General features: G+C 44.3%; 1 protein-coding gene across 1 annotated transcript in view; it reads left to right on the top strand.

Moving 5' to 3' along the window:
• The first annotated feature begins 576 nt into the window (after positions 1–576).
• FGF2 (fibroblast growth factor 2) overlaps positions 577–19,248 on the top strand; it is a 25,610-nt gene continuing 6,938 nt past the window's right edge. Inside the window, exons 1-2 of the mRNA XM_032685191.1 lie at positions 577–940; positions 16,420–16,523. Of these exons, the coding sequence (XP_032541082.1) occupies positions 763–940; positions 16,420–16,523 (282 nt within the window). The 5' untranslated portion in view covers positions 577–762. The remainder of the gene's footprint in view (positions 941–16,419; positions 16,524–19,248) is intronic.

Genomic DNA, 19,248 nt, shown 5'->3' with positions numbered 1-19,248 from the left:
GATGGGTCACTACACTTTATAAATTTTGCGCACATTTGTTTTATCACCGGTGTTATCGGAAGGCCAGTGCCGGAGTTTTCACCTGTTGCCCTTTGCTGACTGTCAGTTTGCCTCTGTTGGATGAGAGGAGAACTAGTTTCTGGTAAATACAGTGAAGTGACACGGTTGCCACGTGTATTTATTTTAACAGGTCAACCCCTGTTTCGCTATATCGTGATTTAAACAATTTAGTATGATGCAGAGGCCACAGAACTTCTGGTCTAAAGTAACTGTCGGGTTACTTTATTTGTAACGCCGGAGGAGAAGATGTCCGACCTCGCCCGTGGCACGTTCGCTGCATCCCGGGAGCGATGCTCGGGGCAGCGCCGAGCGGAGCCCCGCCGGGGGTCCCGGTCCTAAGACGTGCCCTGGCCCCTCGGCGCTCCCCCGGGGCCGCGGGCCCGGCCGTGCCGGGCTCAGGGAGCGGCCCCAGCGCGGCGCGGGGGCGGTCGGGGGCGGGGCGGCGGCGGGGGCAGCCCCGGTGCCGCCGGGGAGCCCGTCCCGGCGTGCGCGGCTCCGCTGCCCGTCCTGCCTCCCGCTCCGCTGCCCGGCGGCGCCTCGCGCAGCTCCCGCGGAACGGAGCGGACGGGACCAGGCGGGACGGGAGCCCCGGCGGGGCTCGGTGCGAGGCTGGACGGCCGGGGCAGGGGCCGGGGCCGGCCGGCGCTGGCGGCGGGGGGCGGCGGGGGCCCGGCGCGGCGCGGGGCCGGCGGGGCGCGGCGCATGGCCGGGGCGGCGGCGGGGGGCATCGCCACCCTGCCCGACGACGGCGGCGGCGGCGCCTTCCCCCCCGGGCACTTCAAGGACCCCAAGCGCCTCTACTGCAAGAACGGCGGCTTCTTCCTGCGCATCAACCCCGACGGGAAGGTCGACGGCGTCCGCGAGAAGAGCGACCCGCACAGTGAGTGTGTCCCGGCGCCGCCGCGCTCGGGACTGGGGCGGGCGGGCGGCTCCGAGCCCGGGCAGCGGGGCTGCGAGAGGGGCCGCGCCTCGGCCGCTGGCCCGCCCTGCCGGAGCCTCGGCAGCGAGCCTTGCTTGGGAAGCGCCCGTAAAAATGTCTCGTGTATGAATAAACGCGTGTGTGCGCCGATGTACAGAGCGAACTCGCACGCACGTACCGCGCCGGCTGGGACGTCCCGGCGAGAAGCCTCGCTGGCCGCTCCGCCTTCAACCTGCCGGGTACAGAGCTCATCCGGCGCACAGAGGTTCGCTTCTGTGCTTGAAGGTGTCTGAATTTGTTTGCGTGGCCCTTAAAGGGGTGTAATGGCACTTGACCGCTTCACACGGCGGCGGGGAATGCGTGAGATGCGTCAAGGTAGAAAGGAGGTGGTTCTTTCTTCCAGCGCGGGGAAGTGCTCGTGAATAGGAGTACTCTTACAGGCATACAAGTACTCTTACGAACAGAGGTGTAAATCTGTCCAGGGAAGCAGGGTTTATAACAAAGTGCTGTCAGAACACCTTTTTTTTTTTTTTGTCTTAAAATGTTGCATGTTGTGATTTTTTTTTTTTAACTTAATTAAGGATGTTTTAAATACAGATAAAACTTAGGCATTCCAGCAACAGCAGTTTTTCCCTCCGTACCGGATCTCTGGGGGGAGGAAGAGGCTCCTGAGCTGGAAGCACAGGTTGAGTGGTTGGTGTGGTCTGAGGGTCTGTGCCCCGTGTCCGCTCTCCGACAGCCAGGCTTGCAGGGAGCTGGTGGCAGGTCGCTGTCACAAACACAGGCTGCTCTTCGTCCCAAGAACAAAATGCCTTTTGCAGACCTCAGTTTTGAAAGTATTCAGTATGGAGGGTTTGTGGATGTAACAGTGAGTTTTTGATGTGCCCATGAGGCATTTCCTCCAGAGCAGGTACAGGGAGCTGCTGCATAGCCTGTCTGTCAGATTGTCCCAATGCAATTCCTGGTTTGAGAGAATTTATTACTGTTCAAAGTGTGCAGGGCCTGCCTGCAGGCACTTGGCATGAAGAGCAGGTGAAATGCCTTACTGTGATCCTTCATCTGCTTTGCACCTGTGCTCTGAGTGATGGATGCGGGGACCAGGCAAAAGTCAGGGGACAAAGATGAGAAGGAAGTGAGGAGACAGACCAAAGATTCTTATTAGTTTCCACTCTGGACATTCACCATTTGCAAAACAATTGGTTTTTCCCAATAATTCCAAAGAAATCCTGTAACAGAGCATTCACAAATAACAATATTGCCAAGCTGGGCTTCAGTCTGAGGCTGTTCTATTTTGTGACTCTTTGACAGAAATACTGTACATATGACGGGCTGAAAATACGTGTGGAACTGTATATTTTGGGAAAGTTTAGCATCCTTTATTAGGCCAACAGGTATTCTTAGGAAAAGCTATAGGAAGCTTTCAGACTTGGTCCTATGCGTTTGCATTTCACCCTTTCTCAAGTACTGGTTTAAAGGGAAGCTTAGTCAAGTTTGTGTCAGTAGTAACAAAGGACATTTGTTGCCAATATAATGCAGTAAATGACTGAGTGTGGATTATGAGGCGCTGATGCCTAAAGCGAAGTGTTGATTCATCACGGAGGTGAGTGGCTTGTGTTTCACGCGGACCCGTCGGTTACTGCGCCGGATCGAGTCTGCGCTGGAAAGGGCGTGGGGATATATTCATATTGCTTCAGCCTTCTGTATTTGGGAGATGTGGGAATCCTTACAGGAAAAAAGTCTCCTTAGTTCATCAGACATGTCACCTCACCCCCAGAAGGAGCTGTGAAAATATGCTGGAAATGCGCAGGGAGATGATGTTGAGTTGAGGACGTTCAAGGCTGAAGGTGGGTCCCAGACATTGCCATGGATGTTGGGTTCTTGCCTCATTCCCTGATTTTGCTTTTTGTGGTGGAAAATGCCAGATAGTAGTGCATGTTGTTCTGTGCTCAGTTGGCTGGGCCAGGCCGCCTTGAGTGGAGGTGATGTTTATTGCTGCCAATTTTTTCATCACAGAGCTCTCCCCTAATCATCTCGTCCCCCCTGCCTTTTCTTATTATTCTGTCAGGAAAACTAACACTAGTTTTACATTCTTGACTCTGTCTGATGTTGTATTTTCTCTTATCAATGCTAAAGTTTTTAACTGACTTCTCATGCTACTTTTCTAGTAGTGAATTCTGTTTGCAAATCTTTCTAGTTTTGGTGGTACTGCCTTATTCTTTCACATTTCTGTTTTGCTCTATAGCTTTATTTTTGCTGTCATTTCTTTCGGGCTCTCCCTTTTGTCTCTGTACTTTTCCTTCCCTGTCTCTTCAGTACTATCTGATCACTAGTATTGTTTCCCCTTTCCTTTGGCACTTGTGTCTCTGAGGCTCCTCTCTCTTTTGACCTTTTTCCCTCTCGAATGAATGGTGCCAACAGGTAAAGGAAAACCTGAGTTGTAAATGGGTGATGTGGCCTCTGCCCTGTGCTGCAGCAACTCAGACGCCCCAGAGCTCCTCGGGTACCCTCAGCTTAGCACTCTCTGCCAGCTGCAGAAAACCCCTTTGTTTAAAAAGAGCAGTTTGTAAATGTGGAAGGCTGGTGGGATTTGCTTCCAACAAGCCCACCTGGGCACAGGAGCGCTGCCGTGCCTGAGCTACTGCCATGCTCTCCTTTTCTCATTATCAGACAGCTCTTGGCTTGTTACTTTCTCTTTTTTCCTTTTTTTCCCACTTTTTTTTTCCCCCTTTTTCCTGGAAAAACTCTAGTTCTGAGAATCAAAAAATAATCAGTGCTCAAAGCGTCAGCGAGGCGCGTTGCTGCGGCACTGCATGGTTCACATCCTCAGCATCCTTGTTATAAATACGTCACTCTGCTGCACTCTGACCCGCTGAGTGCTGCTCTGGGGAAGTCCCTGTGAAATCTCCTGGTATGCCTGGCTGGCATGGCAGATGGCAATAAATCCTGGACAACGTGGGGGGAGACTTTTAAATAAGGAAATTAGCAATGAAAATATTCACCTCGACTAACTCGTGGTCGTTTTTTTAGTTAAGCTAAAGGGTTTTGTAAGATGATTTTGAGGAAAGAAATGCAATGGCTGCAGAGAATTTGGTTTAGAAATAATTAAAAGACAGTTGGGAGAGATGCTTGTGGTAGCTGCTATTTTTATGAATTAATTATACAAAATGGCATTTCACTAGCACGTAATCCATTTTACTTTTAAAGGAAGTTCTTATTTTAGAAGGCAAATTACTACCTCCTTACGTTTCAGACCAAAGTTTAATACTATAAACAAATTTCCATGATCCACGTCCTTTTTTGGTGGCCCCTTTCTGCCTCTTGCACTCAGGGGCGGCTTGTTTGTAATACACGTCTGGTTCATGTCCTGGCACTGAGAGTTTTTGTTCACCTTCGTTTATTCCTAATTGCATCGTTAGTGAAATTAGAAATGGAAGTTGACGTCCACTGGAATTGGAATCGTGTGATTCACACAGGACAATACGTCCTACATGGTCGATGGTGCCACATCAGATGTGCATGGTACAGTCACTTCAGTGAAGTGCCCCTTTGGACACACTTTGGGGACTCTGTTCCCATTTTTTTTCCCTTGAAGAGGTAGTTTGAGACAAACAAGAAACAGAAGGTACTTTCTGAGAGTTTTGTTGTTTAAAGCAAAACAAAAACCACGGCTGTTTTGTTGTTGTTGTTGATCAACAACTTCTGATTTATACCCTGGAAAATTTACAAAGAACACAGTGTTTTTGGAAAGGCTTTTAGAAACTCTCCAGAGGTGTTTCCCTCAAAGAGGCTACAGTGCCAGTGAAGGGGAAAAACACGGGGAATGGAAAGGGAACGCTTATCCATACATTTAGAAAATGTCTAATAGCACAGCTGGTTCCCTTCACAGTTTCCCTCACTGAGGAATGGTTGGCATTTATATATTTCCATAATTTCTCAAGCAGCTTTGCTTCATGATGAGCATAAACCAAGACTGCGTCCAAGGAATCCCGAGCCATTCTCATCCACTCCTTAATGAGGTGACAAGGTTCCAGCCTCTCGCTCAGATTCAACAGTGTGAGCTGAATCAACCCTGCATATGTCTGAAATACCTTCTTTCTGCTCAGTACCTGGCTCCTCTTCCGTAAATATCTGTAGAAAATGTAAAATAGGGTAATACTGGTCCAGGAAAATTTCTTCTTGGGGAAGTTCCTTTCATAAGTCGTTGTTAATGTTAAGTTTTTGACTTGTCTCTTAGACAACATTTAAATGGCTACTGTCTAAATATTTTGAAAAGACTCTATTGAAAGTATAGGCTGACTTTCAGAGTCAAGACAGTGGAAATCTGACCGTTGCTCATGGGGTGGAAGAAAACTAAGGGGGGTCCTCAGAAAGAAAAGGTTGAGCAAATGTCAGGAAGTGTTTTAGTGTGTTCAGTGCCTGGTGTTTAGGTTTTTATAGGTGCATAAGTTGTTTGGGAGTCGGAAGACTATGAACATTTGGTGTCCCACAGATGTGGCCGGAGGTGTTGACAGGGTACCCACCCTGTTCCAAATCTTAGCACTAGGTGAGAGGTGACTTTTCTTTAAAAAAAACCTGCCCCTAAATGTTCAAATCTTCTGCCCAAGTCCTTCTGAAAATAGACTCTTTTTGCATTACTTTTGATCTGTTGCACAGACCTTCACTGCTTTGCCACGTACTAACTCTTTGCGACACAGTCAGCACAGAAATTCCTCCCGGCTCTGGGGTGTAGCTGGTTTTAGGGAATGAGGTAGCAGAGACCCCCTGTGCAAAAAACTTGAGGATAGGCTTCCTTTGCTTCCTTTGTCAAAGAAACCATCATGTCTTCTTGTCTGTCATCATGTCTGCTAATCCTCTGTCCCAGATCTTACTGAGCCTTGCCCACCCCGAAGGTGTGTGACCAAGTAGTGGGTAACTCTGAAAATGGATTAGGACAATCTGAGATGTCTCTGGTGGGCCATGAACTGTCCTGTCTCTCCCAGCTGTTTTCCACCCAGTTTGGACAGGGCTGTTGGGAGAGGGGAAGGTTCCCAGGGCACCACCACCGACAGGTACACTAGAGGGCAGGATTTAGCCCGTAAATTGTCTCTCAGGCTTTAGAAATCAGGAGCGCTTTTAAGTACTTCCATGGCCTTGTTTGCAGAAAATGATAGTCCAACACCTCTTAGCCGTTGCTGAGTGAGACAAATATAGATAACAAAATACAGATAACATGTAGTGAGGTTAGGTGGCTGCTGTTGGTTTTTATTTGGTTCATAAATGCTTTAAATTTGTGCAGCTGATTCTAAGAAAAGGTTTATCCTGTGGTGGAGTCACATTGAAAAGCATTTTACAGAAAATGAACTATTTTAGTAATGGTTTTTTTAGATATGATTTCTTTTGACCTACTAGAGGATGAGACTAAACTGCAGTTAGTCAAAACCTGTGGGTTTGGGGGTTTCTTTCTTTTTTTTTTTTCTTTTTTTTTTTTTTAAGTGTGTTTTGGTGATATTACTGTGGAGTTTTCAGAGTTATTCAGATTCATCTGGTGGTAGAAAAGCAGCTTCAGGTTCTGTGTTCTGTAATGAAAGCAAGAGAGGTATCAAGTGCACAGACAGCTGAAGAGGCAAGAAGAGGTGTAGCACTGGTTTCAGTAGTAGAATTAACATAGAAAGTTTGAAAGATGCTTGGAGAGAAACCCCAGAAAAATGCACCCTTCTTGTGTTCAGTTTCCACAGAATACATATACTTATCGTATTTTCTAAAAGAAAGGGTTCCTGTTCCAAGGCAGTTCTTTAGGCAGAATTCTGTTTAATTGCCCTTTAATTAATAAGTGTCTCAACCTGAGTTTTAAATCATAATCTTCTCAGTAACACTTTGCTTAGGTAAAATTTTTCCAACTCCTTGGATTACATTTATGGCAAGCAGTTTTAAAAATTAATTATTTGGTTACTATGGTTTTTAGCACCTTTGGGAGCATTGCCTTGGGATCACTGGCCATCTTTTTCAGGATACTGGAGAGGTTGTACTGAACTGGTTAATAACCCTAGAATTAATGGTGCTTTTTGACTGTCAGTGGCAGCGTGTTTAGTGCAATTATGCAATAAACCCAAAACAGACTATGTAACCCTAATGCAAGCCAGAGAATGCTCAAGTTACTGCTACTGAAGAACTTGTATGTATAAAATCTGTAAATCTCATCTATACCAAGCAGTACTTGAAATGTTTATGGCATGATTTTTGAGGCCTAAAAGCTGGTAATGGGAAAGTATTTCATTCCTGATGGAGAATTAATTGCCTTTGCTTTTGTTAGTACCTGTTTTAGACTGTGCATTTCAAAATAAAGCAACTCTCTCATCTTCTGTCATTTTCAGTAGTGTGTTTTGTGACAATATGTGCATGAACTTGTTTTCCCGTCTGTGTCTTCTGCTGCCTCCAGACTTGTCAATAAAAATGTTAGGAGGGTGGCTCTCTGGAGTGCTGGTGGCATTTCAGTGTTACTATCTTACGTAGTTTTTTGTTTCTTCAGGGTAGGGCCAGATTTTGACTGGAGCCTGATATGACGGGCTGAGAATATAAATGAGATGATGTCTGCAAAGCTGGGTGGAGGTTGTCTTGCACAAATTGTCATGGTGCACTGCTGGTGCTGTGTGAACCTGTCACTCATGTTTGATTTCCAGAGGTTGAAACCGCCTGGCTCGAGGGATTCAGTGGAGAAGGATAGTGAGGGTACTGGGAAACAGCAAAGTGGCACCAGACTCTATGGTCATTTGCAGTGGCAGTGTGGTGAAATTATGCTCTGGTATTGCAGAGCTTGTTGGCTTCTCTCTTACCTTCTGATCAGATTTCACCAGATCTCATAAACCCGCCATCACCAGGATTCCAGCTGGAATGCGCAAGTCACAAAATCCCGACAGCCGTGGCTGTGGGCTACTGCGTGGTGGTGTGTGTTGTAAGAGCAAGGATAGATGTCAGTTGTGATACAGCCTGAAAGTATTTGCGGTCTTTTTCTTGGCTCTTTCCTTTCTGCTCTAAGGCTGACCCCCAATGCCTGAGGTCCATCTGCAAACTTTCACCGTGCCAGTGTGTTTTGTCAGACATTCTGTGGAATGGAGGGACATGGACTGTCACCTGCATTACATTTCAGGTTGGAATAGTCATTTTGGGACCATATTACAAAGAATGTTGATACAGGCCCACAGCTCTGGGCAGACCAGTAGTGAGACTGACATTTCTGGATCTAGAGAACCACACCTGTAGAGCAGCTCTGTGCAGTTGCTCCACTAGGACCTGTTGGCAACAGAGATGAATACAAAAATGGGAGCATGTTTTAGTGTGGAGAAGCAGCCACTGAGGACCATGTAGAGGTTCTTATCTCTGTTTAGAAGTCACTTAGGGAATCCTGCTGTACAGACTCATTAGGATGAACTGTTTTTGGGAAATAGTATGTGGATTCGGTTCACTGGGTTTCTCCACCTGTAACGGAGCAGTTGGGATGAACAGCTGGCCATGCTCCTGGCCATGCCTCCGAGTGTGTAAGTAGGAAGGATTCATTTAGTGGTTTTGCAGATGTTTACAGACCTCACTATGGATGTTTTACTGACAGTAATGTAGTTCACCCAGGAAAACCGAGGAAAAAGATGTACAGTGCTCCTGTCCTTAGAAATGCAGAAATTCCTCAAAGCTGAAGAGGACTGCAGTGATCAAGCTCTTGTAACGTGGATCAGGGTTGTCTGTGGGATTCTATATTAGGAGAAAACACTGCTAGGAGTAAGAGACGGCTGCATGCTGATTTGATGTGGTGTAAGTTAGGGCAGTGTGATTGCCAGTGCTTGTAGCTGACATACTTCAGGAGCATGTTCTTACAGTGATCTCTGGAGCAGCGTGCATATTGAAACCATCGCACAGATTCAAACCAGCATAGTGAGCACATAGTGACCACTGCTTCTGGCCGAGGCAGCAGGGACTGAAGTAGCCTCTTCCAAGCTACAGATTCCAGGGTCTCTCTCTCGTTGTCAGGAAAGTGTTCATATCCATTCTTAGCATGGTTTGAAAGCATTCAAAATAAGCAGGGAGAGCTGGAAGCTGGGGAAGTGACTACAGCCTGATCCCTCTCTCTGTGGTTCTGCAGACCCAGGTTTTGGCTCCCCAGTACAGGCTGGGTCCCACAATGTATTCTGCCTCCTCACAGTGACCATAGTGGGTTGTAAAATTGAGGATTGTTACCCAGTTAGCACCGTGCATTTTATTTTCAGTTAAGGAATTTGGTTTCTTTCAAAGAACAGCTCTTCATTCACTCAAGGCTGCATTCAAAAGCAAATCAGAGCCTTTTCGTGAAGACTGATTCATTACTATGCTGGGTCAGCAGCGATTGACAGCTCTTGTCCTTCATTGCAGGTCATGCTGTTCCCCTGTGGATGCATTATTTAAAGGTCAGCAAAGGGTGGTTACACAGCTTGATGGAAGGGGATAAAATAGATGGAGGATGAAGTAAGTCTCTGGGCTTAATGTTGCATTTGCATTGCTCTTGCAGTAAAGGAGATGGACAGGCACCAGTGGAATACTGTGTGTGCATTTTGATTGGGGTTTTTTGTTGTCTTTTTGCAAAAATATTTATTAAAGACTAAGTGATTAATTAAATTTCACTGGTATTGGAGATGGGGGAAATGCAGACCCAGCATGTCTCAACCTTTTGGCCAGATTAAGAACAATCAGCTCTAAAGGGCAACTTAATTGATAGGAGCTCCTCCTTATCACATTGTTCCTTCTTCCTGCTGCTGTCTGCTGTGCCATCTCCCTGGCACCCTGTGTGCCTGACACAGTTCCTCTTTCTCCACTGTGCTTCAGACTCTCTTGAAATCCAATTTGCTGATGATTCTTGGCATTCCTAAAATCCAGCTTTTCCTTTCCAACTGTAACACTAAGGCTTATTGAGCCCATGGGTTGGCAGTTTCTCCCCACTGCTCTGGCAGCCTTTTTCTTTCATCTCATCTGTTACTCTTATGATCAGTCACGGCCCTAAAATACGATGTACTACTGAGCAATTGTGTGAATCACGTGAAGGAAGAGCACTACAAATACCTTTTAGAAGTGATACATTTTACCTTTGCTTTCTTCTGAAGTGATGTTCCTGGGGTTGTCTTGGGTCATCCCCTGGTTTTATGTGTTTGTTTTGCTGCAAATGAAACCCAGGTCATAGTTACAAGGAGATTGTGTATGTACACTAAATATAAAGCTGAATTTCTGCACGTTCTGTGTGTCTTCTGATATTAGTCAGTGACATGGCTGTATTGGGTGAACAGTTGCACCACCTTTGTTCTGAAGGTGAACACTCAAAAGTGGTTATTTTGTTATTTATGTGAGTGAATACTAAATAAAGCAAAAGCAGTTGAAAGAAACATGATGGATTACTTTACCCTTGCTAAGAAAACCCCTTGGGAAAAGCCCTAAGAAACATGTGTGAACATGCATTTGTTATTTTTGTAAATTGAGACTTGAGGATAAAAGTATCAGTAATTTGGAGACTGGGCTTTATTACCTGTAATATGAATGAAGCACCTGAGGATGCTGTGTATTTGGTAATCCGTGCTTCCTGGGGAGGATTCCCAGTGTCTCAGGTGCATGTTCAGTAGAGGTGGATTTTTGTAGGAACTGAGGTCAGAATATAAATGAGAATAGGTGAATAAAGAAATATATTCCATCGTGTTCAGTATCTGTGCTACTTATAAAGGTGAAACCTCCTAAAATCTGTGGAAGTCCCTGTTAATGTGGTTGATTAGGTTAGTGGGTTGATACTTGAACAGTTACACAAGTTACTGTTCTGTTTAAAGCCTTGGGTTTACTCCTAAGTGTAACAGGAACTTCCTGAAGTGTTTGTGTTTCAGAAGTGTGTATTTTTGTTGTAGGTGTTTACATTTTAGAGACCTCGGGTCTGTCTGCGAGTGGTTTTTTTGCCTCTGGCTGGCAAAAAGGAAAAAGATACACTTAGAATGTTGTCATGCAAAAGCAAAGAAATGTGCCTTTGTATGGGAGCATGACTCACAGTTTCTCAGTGTGACACTCCATTGGCTTGATTGTTTTTGTTGCAATTCTGATGGTTTAGTTTATTAACAGACCACCTCTCCTGCTAAGGTTTGTGAGCAGAGTTGTTCTGCTGTTTGCAATCTGAAGACTGGGGATGCCTCACAGGTCAACACAAAGCTTATCAGTTAGTGGAAGATGTTAATATGTCTTTGAGAAAGAGATATCAAACTGTCAGAGACGAATGTGGGACAGAGAGACACAAGATACTTGTAATTCTAGAGACAAGTTACAGTAGGCACATCCAGCTCATGGGCTGGGGTTTGGATCTGATCCAGCTGGGCAGCTTTGGCTCCGGAAATGCCAAAAGGGGGTATTGAGATGTGTGTGTATGTAAATGCATGTGTATCCTTGAACTGGCCCTTGGGCTTGAGAGGGTTTGTCGTGTTAGGTGTGGAGCAAACACGTCCGACTCCGTGTGTTTTGCTTGGACACCTGGCTGGGAATAGACGTTGCCCCTAAGCACGAAGGAACCTGCCAACTTCAGCCACGGAGTACGGCGGAGTGGGGATTTGGCTGTGGGGGGTTGATTCTTATTTTTCCCCTCTTTTTTTTGTGAATTTCCTTGCATTTCTGACCCTTAGTCCCTCTGGAGCTGCCCCACCTCTGTAGCAGTGAGACTGCTTTGTGCTTTCCCGTGGGCATGGAGGTGCAGGAGGAGGACGGGTGATGGGAGCTGGCGCAGCAGCTTCACCACAGTGTCATTCGGGGGCCTCATGGAAGGGTTTTCCTTACGGGGCCTCTGCAAATATGTTGGAGATGGGCCCTGAGCCTTTGGCTGGGGTTGAGCTTTTCCACAGCAAACTGTACTAATGCTAGTCATTGATCCAGAGACGTGTAGCCTGGGAGTTTTCGGGGGTACATAAACTCTCCCTTGCTGTAAACGGTGAGAGGTGTTTTGCTAATGACCTTCTTAGTTCAAATAAAGCATCTGTATGTCAGTGAAAATGGGTTGAAATAGTATCCAATTTGTCCTCTCTTCCCAAGGTCCATGAGCTGCTCTGTTAGCTGCAGTGAGGCCGCAGGATTTTCACTCTGAAGCGATGGAGAGTCTTGAGCAGGAGGCTGGACTGGATCCTTCTGACCTGAAGTGTGTGGGATTTTGAGACTGTGGCTGGTACTCTTAGTTTTAGTCTGCATTGAAGTCTTATTTGTAGGGATCTTTGCTAGGTGGATTATAGTGAAAATACAGCTGAGGCTGTAATTATGCCTTTATTTGCTGTGTAAGTGTCTCCAAAGCCAGAAGCTCATGGCTGGCTTTTTCTTTAAGGCTCCCTGATGTAGTGGTTGAGAGTTCCCATTTCCTTGTAGAGGAGTAGGAAAATGTGGGTTTTATTAATCCATTTGGCTAATACATCATCACATTCCACCTACTGAAGATGTGTGTTTGCCTGATGCTCTGGTGCAGCACCCTCCTGTCCTGCACACTTACCCTGCTCCGTGTTCCCTGGTCTTTTCTTTTTTTGTCTTTTGTTTTATTCCTAAAGTGTTTCTGTCCCTTTCTCTTCCCACTCAGACCTTTGTTTTCCCTTTTTCTTACTGATACTGTGGCATACTCCTGCCCCAGAACATCTTAGCCTGTGCAGCTGCTCTGACTGAAATACCAGCAGTGGGTTCTTGCACATGGATTGCCGCAGGCAAAGTGCTTGGGATGCCCCAGGCTCCTCTACAGCTGCCAACAGATTCCAGCCAGGAATGTGAGAAAGGTAGTATCAGCTCAGCAGGGAGCAACTTAAAAAATGTGCAGCTCCCTTTTTCTAAAGCATTGAGTTGGTAGATTTTGCCAAGAGCTTCAAGGATTTGAAGGAGATTTGAAGGAGATTTTTGGCCGAACCCTTTCTGCTGCAGAGCAAAGAAACCATTTGGGACCATTTAAGTTAGTGCGGTGTTATTGGGCTTGGGCCATTCTAAAGCTTTGCTGGTTTATGAGAACTGTGAAAGGGCTTTGGAGTTTGCATTGTACGTGTGATTTTTCAGTTCTAGTGCTCAGGGTAGTAAAAGAACTTTCGGAAAATGTACATGTTTTCTGTATTCTCCACATTTGCTAATGGCTTTTCTGTCCATGTTGTGCTCCTTGTCCTTAAAATTATTTCCTCCACTGGACTGTGCAAAACTGCCCTGGAAATAGGGGTTTTTTTGAGCTCTTTAAGAAAAGCAAGGAAGATCCAGTTTTTAACTGAGATTTGAAACCTTGCCAACCACAAAGCTATTAAATACCACTTTTCAACTTCCATATTCTTAGAAAAGTCTCTCCAAGTTGTGAAATAAATGCCCATTTGTAACTCTCCCTTAAATATGCTGGCTAGTTTAACCTGCAGCTTGTACATCTGTCCTGACCATATAGCCTGGGAAAGAGAGCATTTCAGTGCCTGTTGCTGTGTGGTTCATTTAGTGCTACAGATTGTACTGGTTTCAGTGGAAATTCAGGTTTGGCTGTGTAGCTCGTGTTATTCTTCAACCAAAATATCAGTGAGTACATATTCCTAATGAGAACCTCTGTGTATTGTTAGGAATAAATGTCCCCTCTCTACCTGAAGACATAGTAGGTTCACTTGAGCTACATCCAAAGTGATGAGTTTTCCCACTTAATGATCGTCTTCTTAGATAAATCTGCCATATAGAGATGCAGATGGTATTACAAGCAAGAAGACACATAGGTGTAAAAGAAAATCTGGAAATTCTGAGTGTAGATTACCCTTACAGCTTTAGAAGGCTGTGTGTGTATCTACATCTAATAGTCTTTAATGAGAACTCTAGCAGCGTTAGGTAACACTGGTTTTAAATTCACCTCCTGAATTATACTTCAGTGCCTTAACTTTATTTCATTCGTGTCTTCCAAGCCATTTTTTTTTTTATCTTCTCAAAGATACAACTTTATCCTTCTTCCCCAGAGTTTCTCTGCTGGCATGAAATTGCCATTTCTTGCAATTCATTTCTTCTTGCCCGGCAGAAAAAAAGGAGATGGTCACAAGTCAGCTTATTAGGAGACAAAAGCAGGTCTTTAACGGGAGCAGTAAATTTCCCGAGTCCCTTCAGTTGTCCGTGCGTAAAGGTCACCTCGATTATATTTGGGATGGGACGTTGTTTTATTTCATAACTTGGTGATGACTGAGCCTCAGTGCTCGGGATGTTTGCTCAGCAGGCCGAGTTCTGTGTTGTCACAACACCAGCAGGAATCGACCAGAGCCTTGTGCTTGGAGTTCCTTGCAAATTAAAGGGCATGGATGTGAACAGTGAAATAACTCACTGCCGTGCTGGAGGGGCCCTCCCGAAGGACTGCCAGAAACTGCGAAAAAGGGCCTTTTTAGGCCTTGGTTAACGAGCTCTTTCACAATAATCTGTGCTACCTTTTTGGGCTACAAATGTCTGAATTATTTTGCTTCCATTGATCTGGTTTTGAGTTATTATGCGTAGAGTAATATGCGTAGAGTAATACTACTCAAATATGGGTAGATCTGAAATGATGGATAGTGTCTGAACTGTTGCTGTTGGTGACCTAAGGGCTGCAAAAGATACAGATCATTGGTATCAAGTGATAAATTTCTCTTATAACCAATTAACCAAATTGCAGTGAGTTAAACTGAAAACTGTTGCTTCTGGTGTCGATCACGTGGTTAAAATGTGTGTGATTGGTAAGGCTGTATCTTGGCACCTCCAGATCAGCAAAACACTGTGGCAAATACTCCAATTGCATTCATAAAGCCATAAAATAATGCTGAAAGCTGAAAAAGTCACAGCTCTATTCTGGCTCTGTTTGTTCATGTGCCTTTGGAGAGGAAAATCCAGTGAAGCTGATTTTGCTTTTGGGACTTTCAGTATTGCAGCGCTTTTCAAACTCTGCAGGAAAATCTTTTTTTTCCCTTGTAAAGAGTAACACTTCACCAGCTTCTCCAAACTATACAAATCTTTACAGGCTTTCAAAACCTTTCCTAAAAGTTTATTTTTACAGGATCTGAACTTCTGGCCCAGTGTGCTGCTGGAGGATTTTGTGTGCTTTTCTGTCCAGAGAAAGTCACGAAGCATAATAAGTCGGTACTGCAGTAATTAATATTAATTTTCAGCTATTCCACACAGCTGTTCCTTGTTAAGTGTGTGGTGAAAGCTGTGCTTGGGCACATCTCAAAAGTCCATTTCCCGCAGTCCCTGCCCAGAGCACTTTTCCACGTTCTTGCTTCCCCAGAGGGCAAGGAGTTATACCAAAGGGTTTGGAGCTGTTCACGGGTCTGATGTTGGCCTCATGACTTGGGAGGGCTGTATTTTGGATACTTGATTCCGAGATGAAATTAAACCTTGTGCCCAACTTTTTACTTTTACCCTCGAAAAGGGTTTGCAGCAATTACCCGAATAATTTCGTGTTCCCGGTACTCCTGTTGTTGGGAGTTTTGGTTGGTTTCTTCGGTACTCTCTTTTCCCCTTCAACAAAAAGCCAAATAAGCAGCAGCCTCTCTCTGAATCTCGAGAGTTGCTCCTTCTCCAAAATTTACAGTCACTTCAAGCATTTATTGTGGTAGCTTTAAAGCTCAAGCTGTTTAAAACTGGATCATTAAATAGAACAAAGAATCTAGTGCATCAGAGCAGGTGGGTGAATGAAGCTGGCACCTGAGATGATGGATACCAAGCAGGCAAAGGTGAAAGCTTTCCTATGTTCATCAGAACTGCTGGGTTTGATTCATGGCTAGAAAAATCAGTTTATGTTTTATGTCAGTAATTCACAGGCAGTAGCTAAATGCTATGTGATACGACCTTACAGGTTTTTGTTTCTTTAAAATCTTCAATTTCTTCAAATTAATTGTTTCAAATCATGTTCCTGATTTGTATAACACTGTTTCTTGGGCCTTTGCTGTCCTCATGTACTGCTGCAGTTCTGTCTGTCTGTTCTCACCACTTGTTGGATGTATGATGTAAACTAATACTTTTCTGTTGGGAACTGCCAGAACATTCAGGGAGCGATATGGTCCTGACTGGTCTCAGTCGTGGCTCTGCCCGTACAGAGCTGTCGCGTATTCAGTGTCCGGCGCCGTTCTGTGAACAGTAAGAAAATCACCATGAACATTTTCCACTTTCTGTGAGCAGCCGACTGTGCCATAAGTTGCCTTTCAGGGAATTTAATGGGTATTTAAGTTGCCTCTATGTGAAATGAAGATGGAATAACTCACTCTCCTTGTTTCCAATTTGACGGTAGCTGCTTACTTTGTAATAAGCGTTTTCTTTGATAAAAACGGCATCAAAAAGCTAGAGGTTCAAAGTTTTACTGTTTTCTTTGCAAGCTGAAGCTCAGGCTTTCTCTGGTTTTAGGTTTGAAGCAGAAGACAAGTCACTCTCAAGTGCTGAAATGCCCCGATGGCTGTGAAAACTTCCTTTTGTCTTTTTTTTTTTGTTCGCAGTCAAACTGCAGCTTCAAGCGGAAGAAAGAGGAGTGGTGTCGATCAAAGGTGTGATTGCAAATCGCTTCCTGGCCATGAAGGAGGATGGCAGATTGCTGGCCTTGGTAAGCACTGCTTTGTTCATGTTTCTGTCTGTATTTGTAGGTCCTGTCCTCGCTCTGTATGGAGCAACCTCCTCTCCTGCAGGATTTACTCAGCCTCTCTGTGTGTGATTTATCGGTGAGAAATGAGCTCTGCACAACTTCAATTAGTTAAATTACAAACTAAGAAGAGTTGGGTATGTCTGTCCTACCTAGAAGCTGCAAAATTTAATGGGAATGGCTTGTCTGAGAGAGAAAAAAAATCATGGTGATCATGTACAGAAGGAAGTTATAAAAACAAATGAAGAATGAAATGTTTGCCTTCTTACCCCCAGGAGTAATTTTATCCTCTTTCACTTCCTTACACATGTGATTTTAAAGACCTTTTAAAATAGAAAATAAAGCCAATTTTTATTTATTTTGTTTTACTTTCATGATACTAATCTGTATAAATTGTTTTCTCATTTTTCTCTTTGTAGAGAATCAAGTTTTTTGGGCATGTTTACTTCCTAACTAGAAAACTGGCAAGCAAATACATTTTTGAAAATGTGATGATAAAATTTTAAAAAGTAATATAAATGTAGATAAATTAAACTACTCTCTAGTGAGACTAGTTTTAGTTTAAACTCTTGTGCATTTATTGATATCAGCTGAATTTTTAACTATGTTTTAAAGCCAATATGTGTAGCAGGCTCTGAAAGTTAATAAGGACTCCCGGAGTTGGAATATAAATTTTGCTTTAAGAGCTGCAGTGACATTCATTTTGCTTAAATCTCTCATCCATAACCGTCAGTGCAGGCAAACCTGCAAACCTGGTGAAGCACCACTGCAGGACATTGATCCCATGGGAATTTCAGTTTGCAATAGTCCCTGATACTTTGGTGTCTTGAACATTCAGCCTCTGTGCAAGTCGCCACCAGTGACTGGTGTTAGTAATGTGCATTCCTAACCCTGGCTGAACAGCAGCTGATGAGAGACCCATGCCAAGGGCTGCAGAAATTCCTTCTGATTTCCCTCCTGCCTCAGTGAAATGAGGCTGAAAGGAGTTTCACAGGAGCAGGGCTCCCCGGGGTGCTCCGCGGCACCACGTCTCTGGCTCCAGGAAGCCTGTTTTGTTCATGCCTGTGAGTACAGTTACAGGACCTGCTTCAAGTTACTTGGGTGTTGTGTGACAGCTCGGTTGAAGAAAATATGAGGAGTTGTCCCTCTGCTATTCTTGAGTTAAGGGTAATGGGGAATTTCCTGTGGTGCTGGTGTGGTGGCATTTGCCTTCCCATTCAGATCATCCTCTTTAACCCGAGCGACAGCGAATGGTCGAAGTAGGGTGTTTAGTGCCATTTGTAAAATTATAAACACGAGGGGATCGTTGTATTTGGGATTTCTGCTGTTGCAATAGAGGGTTGGGTTGTAGAACATGCCTTCCTTGCAGCAATTTTAGCTGCTTAGTTCCTGTAAGGCAGAGTGCTTAGAAACTGTCAGTTGTTCACTCAGAATTACGCTCTCAAAATGTATAAAGCTGAGTGACTTTGTACTTCTCACTTGAGCTTATAAAACAGTTGTGTTAGTTTCTGGAAATGGGTATTACTTGCATTGTGTTTGCTGCGCACACTACTTCCTACAGCTCTTTTAATTTTATTTTGTTATTCATAGGTGAAAATTCTCTACTCTTTTAAGATCTTGTTCTTCACCCAGCCTAATGAATGCTGCTGCAATTTCATGGCTGTTTTCTGTAGCACTGGCAAATGTTTTTTCCATGAGGATTTCTGTATTGTGACTTCTAACAGTCTGTGGCTGGTTGTGCCTCTACTCTTTTCTGCCTCTAAACACATTCATGAAACTGTTTCTAATTGCCAGTGTTTGTCGTTCAGTTTGAGCAGGGCTGTGTTTCAGCGAGAGCTCTGCAAAGAGCATACGCTGGAAACCTTTGTGGTGCAGTGATCTCGTCAGTGCACGTGATGAAACACTGCTGAAACCTTTGGCTATTTCTTTTAAAATGTCATGGAACTTCAGTTTCTAAACACTTCATGTAGTTCTCTAATCCACCAGTCACTCAAGTACTATTCTGTCTTTTTTAATGTCTGTTTGCTTTACTTACTTGTCAATGTCCAGCATCCATTCGTTTAGTGTCCTTGTTTTATAAATATATCAACATCTTCAAAAATACTTTTGCAAATTACTAGTTGGGCCTGCTTTTCATCTTGCCAAATGTTTTTGTAATTATTTTGTGCAGACGTGTCTTTAGAGTTTGTTCTGAGCTGGGTTTTGCAGAATGATTTATTGCAAGGCCGGTGCATCGCTGCTCATCCTGGTGATCTGTGGGGGGGTGCAGTGCATCGTGTTCTTGTCTGGAAAGCTGCATGATGCTGATTTTAATGGAGCAGTTTCATGCTCTTCACTAACAGACTCAGTTGTGGGAGAGAACTAATCTTTACCAATTGTGTCACGGGAGGAAACGGCTGGTTATTAATGCAGATAGTCAAGACCTCCCCTCGGAAAATGCTGTTTTCACTGAAAATATTTGCGCGGAAAAGTATCTATTCCATCAGATTTTTAATGGAAACACTGAAACGTTTCACTTTTGATATGGCTTATTTTCACTTTCCGGTTTCATTTAATTATAATAATAAAATATTTTCATTTTACGGAAAGAAATGTGATTATTTTGTTTAATGAAGGAATTTACCAAACCTCCTATGAAAGGAAGAATTGAACTTTTGACTAACTTATATTTCACGATAACTTGTTATTA

The sequence above is a fragment of the Chiroxiphia lanceolata genome, chromosome 4 (genome assembly GCF_009829145.1).
Source record: "Chiroxiphia lanceolata isolate bChiLan1 chromosome 4, bChiLan1.pri, whole genome shotgun sequence".
NCBI classification, from domain to species: domain Eukaryota; kingdom Metazoa; phylum Chordata; class Aves; order Passeriformes; family Pipridae; genus Chiroxiphia; species Chiroxiphia lanceolata.
Note: the sequence above shows the minus strand (reverse complement) of the source record. Positions and strands in the feature narration are given on the sequence as shown.